This window comes from Mus caroli, chromosome 8, assembly GCF_900094665.2.
Source record: "Mus caroli chromosome 8, CAROLI_EIJ_v1.1, whole genome shotgun sequence".
NCBI classification, from domain to species: Eukaryota; Metazoa; Chordata; class Mammalia; order Rodentia; family Muridae; genus Mus; species Mus caroli.
The window spans coordinates 114470916-114485146 of NC_034577.1; the positions used below are offsets into that span (position 1 = coordinate 114470916).

The 14231-nt window shown below is 47.1% G+C and overlaps 1 protein-coding gene across 1 annotated transcript in view; it reads right to left on the reverse strand.

The window, feature by feature from the left end:
• The window catches only part of Fanca (FA complementation group A), a 52566-nt gene that overhangs the window by 36316 nt on the left and 2019 nt on the right, over positions 1–14231 (reverse strand). The window contains exons 3-14 of the mRNA XM_021170569.2: positions 13844–13937; positions 10292–10425; positions 10071–10166; positions 9627–9700; positions 4898–5010; positions 4101–4183; positions 3512–3545; positions 2835–2898; positions 2161–2273; positions 1665–1741; positions 1150–1291; positions 708–841 (exon numbers count right to left, since the gene is read on the reverse strand). Of these exons, the coding sequence (XP_021026228.1) occupies positions 708–841; positions 1150–1291; positions 1665–1741; positions 2161–2273; positions 2835–2898; positions 3512–3545; positions 4101–4183; positions 4898–5010; positions 9627–9700; positions 10071–10166; positions 10292–10425; positions 13844–13937 (1158 nt within the window). The remainder of the gene's footprint in view (positions 1–707; positions 842–1149; positions 1292–1664; positions 1742–2160; positions 2274–2834; positions 2899–3511; positions 3546–4100; positions 4184–4897; positions 5011–9626; positions 9701–10070; positions 10167–10291; positions 10426–13843; positions 13938–14231) is intronic.

Sequence of the window (14231 nt, forward strand, 5' to 3'; positions counted from 1 at the left end):
AAAAAAAAAAAAAAAAAAAAAAATCCAAACAGGCAAGATGTCTTAGCAGCTCAAAGTGTTGCAAATCTCACATCCTGAGTGATTCCTGGAACCCATAGTGCATGCACATGTGCGCACACGTGCGTACACACACTCACACACACACACACACACACACACACACTCACACCGGTCTAAACCTGTATCCACACGAGCTGACCAAGGATTTCCCTGCAGACTTCACCTTAGGAGCACAGACTCAACACTCCTGGGGTGACCTGAGATCTGTACTTTCAAAGCCCTTTGCAAGGTGAGTCTGAGGACTCTCAGGCTCAGCAGCACTGCGCAGACAAAAACACAGGTTGCAGCCAAAAGCAGAAGATGGACATGTAAGTAGGGTCCATGTAAGGACGAGGCGCACACCTCAGAACCTTCAGGAAAAAGCAAGCAGTGTGTCTGACACAAAGAAGGCGCTACTGGTCCTACTCTTGCTGAACGGTCTCCTATCTTAGGAAGGTTCCAGTAAAGGAGATTCCACCCAACAGGCGACTGCTGAGGACGCAGAGCTGGGTTGTGTGCAGAGCATAGTAGACAGCTTCTGGAAACATGCATGAGCGAGGATCTGCCTCGGCCAAGCTTGCCACACTCACCTCCGTTACCCGCAGTTCCCTCCACCCCGAAACCAAAGCTCTCAGTTTGTCAGATAACCTGCTTCCCCGGTAACTCACCTTGAACCAATCTGCATAGGACGGGAATACATAGGGGCCCTCCAGAGTAGCCTGGCGCACAATCAGGAACGCAGTGACCATGCTGTCTAGGTGGTAGCTCTCAAAGGCCCGGGCCATCAAAGAAGCTACCCAACCTGTGAGATTAGGACACAGTCAGAAGCAGGCGAGGGCAGGTCACTCACATAACGAGAGCTTTACTGGTGACTGAGTATCTTTGCTGGGCTCTCCTCACACTGCAACAGCCACCTCATGCTGGACATAAGCTGCCTCGGTCACACAGAAGGAGCACTCATACAGTGTGACACACATGCACACAGGGTTCTATTAAGTTCTTAGTGAGTGACAGGCTCCAGTCATGTGCTCGCTCAGCCTCTACAGTGTGGGACAAGACTCACATTTGCATGCAAATCACAAGTGTGACAGGGCTCCCATGAACACGTACCTTTAACCAGCTGCCGTGCCTCGGGAAAGCAGACGACCAGGGTAGACACACAGGAGAGTACATGTTGCCAGTTAACCTCCTGCATCTCCAGGACTTCCTGCAAACGGCCAACTGACTCCTCTGGACCCAGGGTCACCAAAACCTGGAATAACAGTCCCAGCTCCTTTCAAAATCCCAGTATACCATTGCCAGCCAGGTGCCAGCTCTTCCGCTCTGTCTAGCCCCTCCACTCCAACACCAGAGAAGTGCAGACTTCATGAGGAGCCTCAACAGTGGCCGCCATATTTCTCCTCTCTGCAGTGGTCAGCAGTGGCTGGAAGAATTCTTGTTCTGAGAAGGAAAAGGCTCTGCCCAATGACAAGTTCCATCTCCCGATCCTGAACTACCGTCCTGGTGAGTACAGTCTCTTGCTGGAGACTCTGGAACCTTCTCACACATGCAGTGTCCATGGGAGCCACTGATCCAGTCTTACCCGTGAAGTCCTGCTGCATGGAGTGGACCAACCCCACACTCACCCTGCAGTACAGATCCGTGAGCAGATGATGTGTTTTAGCAAAGCTCCACTCTTTCTGCATTTCAATGGCATCAGACACTGGGGAGGAAAAACAAAAACTTCAAGTCAGCGTTTATTTTAAAACAAACAAACAAACAACCCAACCAACCAAGCAACCAACCATCCAAAATACCCTGTTTTTTAAGTTTCTATGTCAACTGTTTTAATTTGTTCAACACTGTTGACACAACCATTTCCTTTTGTTAACTGAGGTCATTCCTCTGAATCAGAGGGATGTGGGTTCCAGAGGACAGGATGCCAGACCCTGAGTTGGTGTCACGATCTCAAGGGCCTTAAAGCATTCCATTTCACCCCCAGGTCTCAGCGCTCAGGAGACTGCGGAGGACAGAGCCACAAGCCCACCCAAGGGTCACTGATATCTCTGTGAGAGTTCCACCATAGGTATAGGGGAAGAGACCCCAAAATGAGCAGACAGTGGCCATGGCACGGAGGCCTACCTTTCAGCACGGGCTTGTGAGTCAGAATCTGAGTTAGCGTGTGACTGAAGAAGCTCTTCAGAGAATCCTCTGTTACCATACCACAGCATGTATGTCCGGAGTAGATAGGAATCCTGCAAATGACATGAGGGGTGTCCAAGAGGGAAAGCACTGTTCATAGCCTGGATCCTGTCTAAGAACCAATGGGGCTCACCATCCTGCAAGCCAGGAAATCACTTTCTCAACCAGGCCATGAAGCCACACGTGTCAAATGAATCATAGGACATGTGGTTTCATCAAGAGAGAAGTGAGCCCTCTTAGGATGTCAAGAGTCCAGAAGCAGGCAGGAGATTAGACACACTAGGAAGGCTGGAGCTGCATACCACAGCTGAAGACAGACACGTGGGAGGGAGGTCACACACGCGGGACAGAAAAGTGGGGCTGAAGGACCTTTAGGGTCCCACATCCTAGAAATCTGGAGGCTGAACAGGATTCTACAATAAGAAAGAGATTTCTTGCCCCACCTCAGAAAAGGCTGGAGAGACCCCCTGGGCTTTAGCAACAATCTTCCCCGAGGTCTCCAACCAGTAGGGAGTACCTAGCTGGTTACTGCTACCACCCAAGTGTTTAAGACGCCATGCTTCATAGCGAAGTAAGACCGTCTTTCACACGAACAGCAGGCCTCGAAGACGTACCAGCCACTCACTGCCTGGCAATCCAAAGTCGTCTGTGGATCAGCCTCCAGGGTATCAAGTGAAACTGATGACAAAACATAGGGTGGAAAAACAAGATCAGCTCCGTGGGGGTCCCTGTCCTGTGTCACCCCAAGCACTATCAGACAGAAGGCCAATGTCTGTCACAGGCCTCTGGAGATCCACCAGGTCTGCCAAGAAGACATCTAAGCCCTGTCAGAGCACTGGGATCTGTGAGCTGTAAAGCTAGGGACAGCTCGCAGGACTGTGAATGCTGTACTGAGCTGGTGACACTTCATCACTCTAGACATTCTGTGGGGCTAGCGATGGAATGAATGTGCAAGCTTAGTGTTCTACCTCTGTCCTTAATCCCATCACTCGGGAGGCTGAGGCAGGCAGATCTCTGAGTTCAAGGCCAGCCTGGTCTACAGAGAAAGTTCCAGGACAGCCAGGGCACTCTTCAGACGACCCAGGTTCAATTCCCAGCACCTGCCTGATAGCTTATAACTGTCTATAACTCTATTTACAGGGGAAGCAACACCATTGTCTGGCCTCTGTGCACGGAGATATATGCATGCATGCATACACATACACACACACACACACACACACGAATCTGCTAGAACTGGTAGTAAGGGAAGGAGTCGCTTATATCCGGAGGTTCACAGTGAGCAACTTACAAGCCAGCATTCTCTGCAGTACATCAGTGGCAACCTGTTGACGGAACACAGATCCACTCAGTAATTAGTTCTCAAGCAGTCACACGCTGACTGGCAGTACACAGGAGGATGCCTTGCTATGCTGAGGCAAAAGAAGAAATGGTCTCACTCTTGGGAGCTCTTTCTCACTTCTTAATAAATCCATGTAAGTTCTGATGTGTGTGTGTGTGTATGTGTGTGTGTGTGTGAGAGAGAGAGAGAGAGGGGAAGAGGGGCAAATGTAGGCAGGCATATAGGCAGATCAACTTTACACATCATACAAGTGGGAGTGGTAGTTAATGCAGAGCTATGCTCCCAATGCACTTGGGAGGCGGACTCAAGAATAGAAAGTCAAGGTCAAGCCATGCATGGAGGCACAGGTCGTTAATCCCAGCACTAGGGAGGCAGAGGCAGGCGGATCTCTGAGTTCGAGGCCAGCCTGGTCTACAGAGTGAGTTCCAGGACAGCCAGGGCTACACAGAGAGACAAAAAGAAACTTCAAGATCATCCTTTCCTGCATGAGGTTGTCTCAAAGCCCAGTCCTCCTCCAGCCTTTGCCTCCCCTCCCTACCTGGGGCAGCCTTTCGGGCTCTACAAGTCTTCTTGGGTCTGAGCTTCCCTGAAACCCCCTTGAAATTAACAGTTGCACAAGACCTGAAAGATAAAATATTCAAAGTAATTTATATGCATTAGGGTCTCCAAACAGCAGTGGCTCGTGCTGACCTAGCTCCAGGGAGTACACGTGTGCAGACTGCAGAACTGTTCATGCGAAGGGCACCTAGCCCTCAGTGAACCCCCACGCCTGCCACGGCCCGCCTGACTGAGACACAAGCGTTTATCCAGCTACTTAAAGAGTCAAGTTTATGGAAAAGAGGTCTAAGATTTTATTTCTACTTTATGCTTCCTTTTGCTTTGAGACTGGCATCTTGCTAAACTGCCCACATCAGCTTCAACCTCAGCAACCCAGTGAAGAAAACCCAACCCCGCCACAAACACTCCTCACGAGGATTCCAACCAGTCAAGAAGACAAGAGGGGAGCTGGAGGGATGGCTCAGTGGTTAGGAGCACAGACTGCTCTTCCAGAGGTCCCGAGTTCAAATCTCAGCAACCACATGGTGGCTCACAACCATCTGTCATGGGATCCGATGCCCTCTTCTGGTGTGTGTGAAGACAGCAACAGTGTACTTCACATACATGAAATAAAAATAAATCTTAAAAAAAACAAAAAACCAAAAAACAAAAAAAAGAGGCCCATGACTGACCTGGTTAGCTCATTTCACACTAGATCCACAGGATTGGAGAGACTGCTCTCTTTTCCAGTATCAGAAGGAATAATTGTCCCCAGGAACCTGTCTGCTATGAACATACCAGAGAGCATGGCTTCCGTAGTATCTGGGGATGGGCAGGATGCGCCTATCTGCTCACACAGAGAGCGTAGGTTCCTGAAGAGCCACATGGCCATGGCTTCCGAGTCAGGATGGCTGGGGACAAGAAGAACAGAGGCTGGATTCCCCATCCCACCACCTTCACAATTTCATTCATTTGTTATTTATTGCAATAGTCACTTAAGTAGGAAGCACTGGCTAGCAAGAACAAGATAGCAGCTGCCAAATCCTGTCTCAAGCACCTGCATGGCTGCTGCTAATGCAAGAGAAAAACCATCACATCATTTTTAAAAGTGTACCAACGAGAGGGCTGGAGGAGATGGCTCAGAGGTTAAGAGCACTGACTACTCTTCCAGAGGTCCTGAGTTCAATTCCCAGCATCCAGATGGTGGCTCACAACCATCTGTAATGGGATCTGACGCCCTCTTCTGGTGTGCAGGTGTACATGCAGGCAGAACTCTATACATAGCAAATAAATAGATCTTTTTTAAAAAAAAAACAAGTTTACTAATGAACTGGGTGTGGTAGCACATGCCTTTAGTCCCAGCACAGGGGAGGCAGAGGCAAGTGGCTCTCCGTGAGCTCATGGCCAGTCTACTCTAGTTCCAGGATAGCCAGGGTTAGATAGTGAAACCCTTTAAGAACGTTTAGTGATAGAGATGGCTCCAAGATTAAAGCACTTGCCACTCTCGCAGAGGACCCAGTTTGAGTCCAGACACCCACATGCCAGCTCCAGTTCCAGATCCAAGATCAGGCCCTTTTCTTTTCTGGCCTCTTCCTGTACGTATGTCTATGCATCCGGTATACAAGCATACACGCAGGTACACACACACAGACGTAGAACAAGTAAGTAAATCTAATATAGTGATACTAAAGTGATCGCTCATGGGTTCTGTGTAAGCCACTGCCAACCCACTGCTCCGCCACTAAAAAAAAAAAAAAAGCAACAAAAACCTGTGTGGGGGCAGAGAGCCTATTTTGAATTATTTCAACTCTTTAAAGCTTATTCCAACTTCTTTTATGACCTATACTTTCTGCTGTTTCAGAAATCCTGTTTTGTTTTGGTTCCCTTTGTTTTTGTTTTTAAAAGCTTATTTATTTATTCTATGTATGTGAGTACACTCTAGGTGTACAGATGGTTTGTGAGCCTTCATGTGGTTGTTGGGAATTGAATTTTTAGGACTTCTGCTCGCTCCAGTCAACTCTGCTTGCCCAAAGATTTATAATAATAATAATAATAATAATAATTTATTATTATATGTAAGTACACTGTAGCTGTCTTCAGACACAGCAGAAGAGGGCGTCAGATCTCATCACGGGTGGTTGTAAGCCACCATGTGGTTGCTGGGATTTGAACTCAGGACCTTTGGAAGAGCAGTCAGTGCTCTTACTCCCTGAGCCATCTCACCAGCCCTCCCCTTCTTTTTGAAAGAGGGCCTTAGACAGCCCAGACTACATACACACACTAACTACATAACCGAGGCTGGCCTCAAATGCCTGAGCTTTCTGCTTCCAACCCGCAGTACCAAGATTAGAGGTGTATGCCACTACATCTGGTGGCACTAGGAACTGCATCTAGGGCTTTGGGCATGGTAGACAAGTACTCTGCCACGTGACCTACATCTCCAAACCTCTGTTCATGTGCTCACGTGAGCTCTCCCTGGCCGAGTATCCTAGGGTGACCAGTTAGTGTTTTGCCATGTTCAGGTAACCTATGGCTCTATTAAATTTTTCTTAAGCTGAGGTTTCACTATATAACCCTGGCTAGCCTGGTACTCTACTCACAGAAATTCCTGCCTCTGCCTCCTGGGTGCTGACACTGAAGGCACGAGCTGTCATAACTGCTGATCTAACTAACTATCCAGTACCAAGAGGAATCCACAAGTCTACCAATTATTATCAAAGCGTGCTTTTCACCTTTAATTCCGTCCACTATTGTGTGGCAGACTCCGATGTCCTGGTGTGTATGTATTAGGAGATGTGCTCTGTGTGCAATTAAGTTTATTGATCATTTCTAGCCTCTGAGCTTTATTATAAATAGGTCTTCCTCCTTTAAGATCTTAAAAACAACTGTCTGGGATTTCCTCTTTTGTTTTTGGAGACAAGGTTTATCTGTGTAGCCTTGGGTGTCCTGGAACTTGTTCTGTAGACCAGGCTGGCCTCGAACTCAGAGAACGCCTGCCTGCCTCTGTCTTGAGTACTGAGATTGAAGGCGTGTGCCACCTCTGCCCAGTATTTTCTCTTGTCTTTTTATACCTCTATTTTTATTTCTTTGATTCACTCAAGCCTTTTGTGGGTAGGGTTTAAGGAAAAAATTCAACTTAAAAAAAATTCTTATGGGAACTGGTGTCGCAGCATGACCTGGTTTCAAGATGGCATTTTCAACTATGCTTGATGTCTCAAGCTAGACCTCAGAAAAGCTCAGACTGCCAGCCTTCTGATGGACCAGACAGGCAGGAGGTCCCAGACACGTCATGTAAGGCCTTGTACTCTTTTTCATCCAACCTCCTGAGGTATGAACACTCCCAATTCTTGAGCCTTTATGAATAAATAAAATAGACCGGTTGATTATCTTCATGGTTGGTTGTCTTCATGGCTGGTTGTCCTCACAGTTGGCTATCTTGATGGTTGGATATCTTCACAGTTGGTTAGCTTGATGGATGGTTGTCTTGTTGGTTGTATATCTTCATGGTTGGTTGTCCTCACGGTTGGTCATCTTCATCCACACCGCTGGCACAGCATAATCTGCTAAATCTCTTACTGCCGGTCCACCTGCTTCCCTTCTTCCAATTTTTTTATTTTTTTGCTATCTTGTGTACTATTCCATTTTATCAGGTAACGCCTTGTTATAAAAGTTTCTCTCTGGGCTGACTAATAATGTAAAGACACTTGCCACCATGCCTGACAACCTGAGTCCCATCCCAGGGAGCCACCGTATCCCACATGTTGTCCTCTGACTTGCACACAAGTGCGATGGTACATTTGTATCCTCACACAAATTAACAGTCTGACTCCTGAGGTGACTTCAGAAAAGAATAAATACAGCTACGTACATTTTATCAGCCATGTTTACCTGAGCATCTCTCTCTCTTTTTTTTGGGGGGGTGGGGGGTTCAAGACAGGGTTTCTCTGTGTAGCCCTGGCTGTGCTGGAACTCACTCTGTAGACCAGGCTGGCCTCGAACTCAGAAATCTGCCTGCCTCTGCCTCCTGAGTGCTGGGAATAAAGGTGTGCGACACCACGCCCGGCCCTCTCTTTTTTTAGTTGACTTTTTGTTTTGTTTTGAGTCAGAGTCTTATGGAGCCTCGGGTGGGTCTTTGATCTCGGTATGTAACCGAGAGTACCTTTAAGTCATTTGTTTGCTTTTTAGTGACTTTATATTTATCTTTAAATCTGATTTTAAAGAACCCTTCTTTGTGCAGGAGTATGTTTGTATACCACACGCATGCACTGCCTACAGAAGTAAGATCCCCTGGACCTGGAGTTACGAATGCAAGGAACTACAGTGGGTGTTGGAAACCAAACCTAGGTCCTCTGCAAGTGCAACAAGTGCTTCTAACCTGAGCAACTCTCCAGCCCAGACCTTGAACTTGTGATTCTCTCTGCCCTCCCCCGACATCTGGGCTTAGAGGACTGAGCTACGGTGCTGCTTCGTGAAATGCTGGGGACTGAGCTCGGGCTTCATGCTCTCAGCGCCAATACTCTACACCCAAGTCCCTCTTTCTTCAGCTTTGGTTTTTATTTTGTTTTGAAACAGTAACACTATGTAGCCCTGGCTAGCCTAAAACTCACCACGTAGTGGAGGCTAGCCTTGAACTCACAGAAATCCACCTACCTTCCTCTGCCCTGCAAAATTCTTTCTTGTCTCTTTTTCCCCACATTATTTTTTGGTTTTTCGAGACAGGGTTTCTCTATGTAGCCCTGGCTGTCCTGGAACTCACTCTGTAGACCAGGCTGGCCTTGAACTCAGAGATCCACCTGCCTCTGCCTCCCGAGTGCTGGGATTATAGGCATGTACCACCATGCCAGGTTTATTTCCCCACATTTTAAAAAGTAATCATCATGACGGGCTGAGGGCGCAGCTCAGTCAGGGAACTGTTCCCTGTGCCCAGGGCTAGCGAGACACACACAAGATCCCTGGGCTTGCTGGCTAGCAAGTCTAGCCATATCGGCAAGCTCCTACTTCAGTGAAACCCTGTGTCAAAAGGTAAGTGGAGAAAGATTGTGAAAGACACACAATACTGGCCTTAGGCTTCTACTAGCATGTATGTACCCATGTACATACGAGCATGTGTGTAATTTATGTACAGACTATGTATATACAAGCATGTGTATAACTTATGTACAGACTACACCCATACAAAGCATGTACATTTACATATACGTATTAAAATCATCATCATGAGACATGTACAAAGAAAACATGCACAAGTATACTTTAATACCACTAAATGTTCTCATAACAAAAAGGACAAGCCAGTCAGGCAAGCCGGCTTAGCAGATAAAGGCTCTTACCAGCAGACTCGACCCCAGAACCCACACAGAGGAAGGGGAAAACTCGGCCCTCTTCTGAGCTCCTCACGTGAGCCACGGCACACGCACCCCCCACCCCACAATAAACAAACAAACAGCGTTTAGAGACAGCTTAGAAACACAGCTATGGAACAGAGAAAGGCGGCGCGATGGTAAGTGGTGAAGAGTGAGCGGGGTACCTCTGCAGTAGCTCCTGTAGGCTCACGACGCCGTGCCTGTGAAGACGCCACACAGCTTCCAGCAACAAAGAGTTCTGAAAAGCACAACAGCGGTTATCTCGACGTGGGCTTTGTCCTACAGAGTGTCCGGCCCAGGGTATGCTCATCTGCCCAGAGAAAGTGTCTAAAGGACTCAGGTCACACAGCATTCATGTCCCTTTCTGTTCTGCATGGCTTTCCCTCTGCAGTCTGTGACAGCTCTGACCTCACAGGAGTCTCCAGTGACGTCATTCCCAATCCTTTCTACACTCTGGGCCGGGGCGAACAGAGGTCCTGAGTCCAATTCCCAGCAACCACATGAAAGCTCACAACCATCTGTACAGCTACAGTGTACTCATATATACATAAAATGAATATATAAATTGTAAAAAAAAAAAAAAAAAAAAAAAAGATCTTCATATTCACCTGTGCTTTCCATAATTCCTGACAGAAGGTGAGACGGGAGACCATATTTTGTGCCAACAAATGCCGGGCATTCACTAGTAAGGAAGACAGCTTCTTCTAAAGAGAGATATGATCTGGTTTTTTTTTTAAATGTAAATTATCTAAAAACAATATTAAAGGAACATCTTATTTTCCCAAACAGCTAAAACGGACAGGTCGTATTTAAGGGGCCGGCTTCTCACACTTTGTTCCGGGCTGAGCAGCACGGGGTGGCTGGGCTCCACGCAGACCTGCTGCACACTGTGAGCAAACACTTTGGCAGATAGCACCCCCACAGGAACTCCCAGCCTCAAGGCCTGATCCTGGAAAGCAGAGCCTAAAAACGAAAGCAAGCCATGACTTTCCCTTAAAACACGACAAACACAACCCTCCAAAGACTTAAGTTGAAAACGGCTTCTTATTTAGTGGTAGCATCATGGTAGATAAAGAATAGACAGAAAGAGAAAAACAGGAGACACAAAATGAAGATGATTTTGTGGACAAACTGGCAGCTCTCAGTACACTCAGAGGCAACCTCTGAACTCCAAGCCACGCACATACGCACGCATCTTCTACCACAGCGGATTCGCCCCATTACAACATACAGAGGGCACGTTATCACCCCCCATAGAAAGCAGCTCAGTGAGCAGAGCTCATCGGGCTTCCAGGGATGCTATGAGGAAGGCTCCACAATGAGTGGATCACTAACATATATGTTTAAAACTATATGGGCTAGGGATGCAGCTCACGTGGTAGGGTGTTTATTGAGGCACTGGATTAGACCCTCAGCTCCTTATGCCATGACAGGGATCGAACCCATGGCCTCAGACACCGGACACAAGTGCCACACACTGTGGTTCACCCTGAGTCCCTAATTACTTTAGCCCCCAGGGACCTCACAAACATTCAAGTCCAAACTGGACAGGATTTCCAGACACTCTGCCTTGCACCTGAAAGGGAGCAGAGGATCATGGGTACACTCAGACAGAGGCTAGAGAAGCTGATCCTCTACAGCAATCACCAGGCTCTTGACCCAGTTTGTGGTCAGTAATCCTGAAGGTGAAATGTTCGGGGGAGCCTAGAAACAGGCAGTGTTTACAAGCAAATCATTTCTGATTTATTTCACTTCCAAAACTAATTGTCAAGGAAAAAAAAAAATAGGAAGGCTGGAGAGAGGGCTCAGCAGTTAAGAGTACGTGTTGCTCTTCCAGAGGACCCAGGTTTGAGTCCCACAAGATACACAGTGGCCTATAACTGTCTGTAACTTCAGCTTCAGGGGATCCAACGCAGTCCACAGACATACGTGCAGAAAAAACATCCACATAAAAAAAACTAAAAAAAAAAAAGAAAAAACCTAATATATATATATATCTGTGTGTGTGCATATATATATACATATATATGTATACACACACAGACATATATATACGTATATATATACCACACACCCATTATCTTCAAGGCTCTAAAAACTCACTCACATCAATGAATAAGGAAAGCCATATGCAATAATTATAGAGGCTTCAAATTATAAGTGTCAGAAATCAGAGCTGGAACTGAAGACAGAAGCCTTTAATTCCTGTTAACAGGAGAATCAAGGGAAGACTGAAAACCCAAGGCCAGCCTGGATGACTTAGTCAAAAATCGTTTAAAGGGCTAGAGACATAAAATACCCTAGGTTCAAACCCCAGTCCATCAAATAATAACAGACTTAAAAAAAGCAAGCGTGAGGGACTGGAATGTGGCCCAGGAAGTGAGACCACCTGCTCTGCTCCTGCACAGAACACAAGTTCATTTTCAACTCCCCAGTCATTGCAAATTCCAATCCCAGGGCACCCAGCACTTTCTTCCGTCCTCTGTGGGTAGCCCCAAGCATGTGACATATACTCACAGATATTCATAAATTAAAAAAAAAATTACGAGCCGGGCGTGGTGGCGCACGCCTTTAATCCCAGCACTCGGGAGGCAGAGGCAGGCGGATTTCTGAGTTCGAGGCCAGCCTGGTCTACAGAGTGAGTTCCAGGACAGCCAGGGCTACACAGAGAAACCCTGTCTCGAAAAATCAAAAAAAAAAAAAAAATTACTGAGGGCTATCAAGATGTCCCAGTGTGTGAAGCTGCCTGAAGTCAAGGCTGAAAACCTGAGTTTGGTCCCCAGCAATGACACGGCTGAAGGGGAAAACAGACTCACATAGCTGACCTCCGACCGCCACATGATCACCGCAGCACGCAAGCTCACAGTGAGTGAATGAATGCATAATGAAAACAGTAGACTAAAAAAGGAACGAATCATGAAGTGATTATCACTTTCTGAAAGAAATCACAGATAGGGCTGGAGAGATGGCTCAGCGGTTAAGAGCACTGACTGCTCCTCTGAAGGTCCTGAGTTCAGATCCCAGCAACCACATGGTGGCTCACAACCATCCATAATGAGATCTCATGCCTTCTTCTGGGGTGTCTGAAGACAGCTACAGTGTACTCACACATAATAAATAAAGAAATCTTTAGCCGGGCAGTGGTGGCGCACGCCTTTAATCCCAGCACTCGGGAGGCAGAGGCAGGAGGATTTCTGTGTTCGAGGCCAGCCTGGTCTACAGAGTGAATTCCAGGACAGCCAGGGCTACACAGAGAAACCCTGTCTCAGAAAAACAAAAAACAAAACAAAACAAAAAAGAAAAAAGAAATCTTTAAAAAAAAAAGAAAAAAAAGCCAGACTCGATGGCGCACGCCTTTAATTCCAGCACTTGGGAGGCAGAGGCAGGAGGATTTCTGTGTTCGAGGCCAGCCTGGTCTACAGAGTGAATTCCAGGACAGCCAGGGCTACACAGAGAAACCCTGTCTCAGAAAAACAAAAAACAAAACAAAACAAAAAAGAAAAAAGAAATCTTTAAAAAAAAAAGAAAAAAAAGCCAGACTCGATGGCGCACGCCTTTAATTCCAGCACTTGGGAGGCAGAGGCAGGAGGATTTCTAAGTTCGAGGACAGTCTGGTCTACAAAGTGAGTTCCAGGACAGCCAGGGCTCTACAGAGAAACCCTGTCTCAAAAAACCAAAAAGAAAAAAGAAAAAAAAAGTTGTAGGTAAAAATGTGAAGTACAAAAAACAAAACCTTATTTATTGATAACTACCCCCTGCCCTGCTTTCTCTGACTCTCGGGAAATGGGGAGAGTGACACCTGCAAGCACGTGACAGACACACACACACATACAGAGAGACAGACACATACACATACAGAGACAGACAGACACACACAGACAGACAGACAGACAGACAGAGACAGACACACACACATACAGAGAGACAAACACATACAGAGAGACAGACAAACACACACACACACACAGACACACACGAGGGCAGGGAAGAACAATAAATACCTCCAATACCTCCGGGCGGTGGTGGCTCACATCTTTAATCCCACCACTTGAGCGGCAGAGGCAGGGGCAGGTGGATCTCTGTGAGTTCGAGGTCAGTCTAGTCTACATATAGAGTAAGTCCCAAGACAGCCAGAGCTACACAGAGAAACCCTGTGGGAGTGGGGGGGGGGGGAATAGGGGGCGGGGGGGGGGGGGGGGGGGGGGTTAAAGCTAGGAAATAACTCCAAATCAAGTCATAGAGCCCATGGAACTGGTGATGATACAAGAGAAAGGACATTGTTAGGTGGAATCTGAATGTCCACGGACTGTAAACAGATGGTGACTCTTTCCCCTTAACCGTTTCCTAAGTGAGTGAATTGAAAAACACAGTGACAACTCACAGATGAAGGAAGCGGACCGGTCGGAGGAAGCGTCGGCACTGTCGCAGTCAATCAGCTCGCTGAGACGCAACCTTTTACACTGCGGCTCTTCTACCTACAAACCGAAGCGGTAGGAACAGTAAGAAAGAGGGTTTCAAGACCCCAGCAGTGTGAGGCTCGCACAGCAGGCAGGTTTGCTTTGTTTTGGTTGGTTATTTTGGTTTTATTTTGTTTTGCTTTTAAATTCATCTTTGTGTGTGAGAGTGTGTGTGACAGTATGTGTGTGTATGTATGTTAGAATTTTTTAAAGATTTATTTATTGCCGGGCGTGGTGGCGCACGCCTTTAATCCCAGCACTCGGGAGGCAGAGGCAGGCGGATTTCTGAGTTCGAGGCCAGCCTGGTCTACA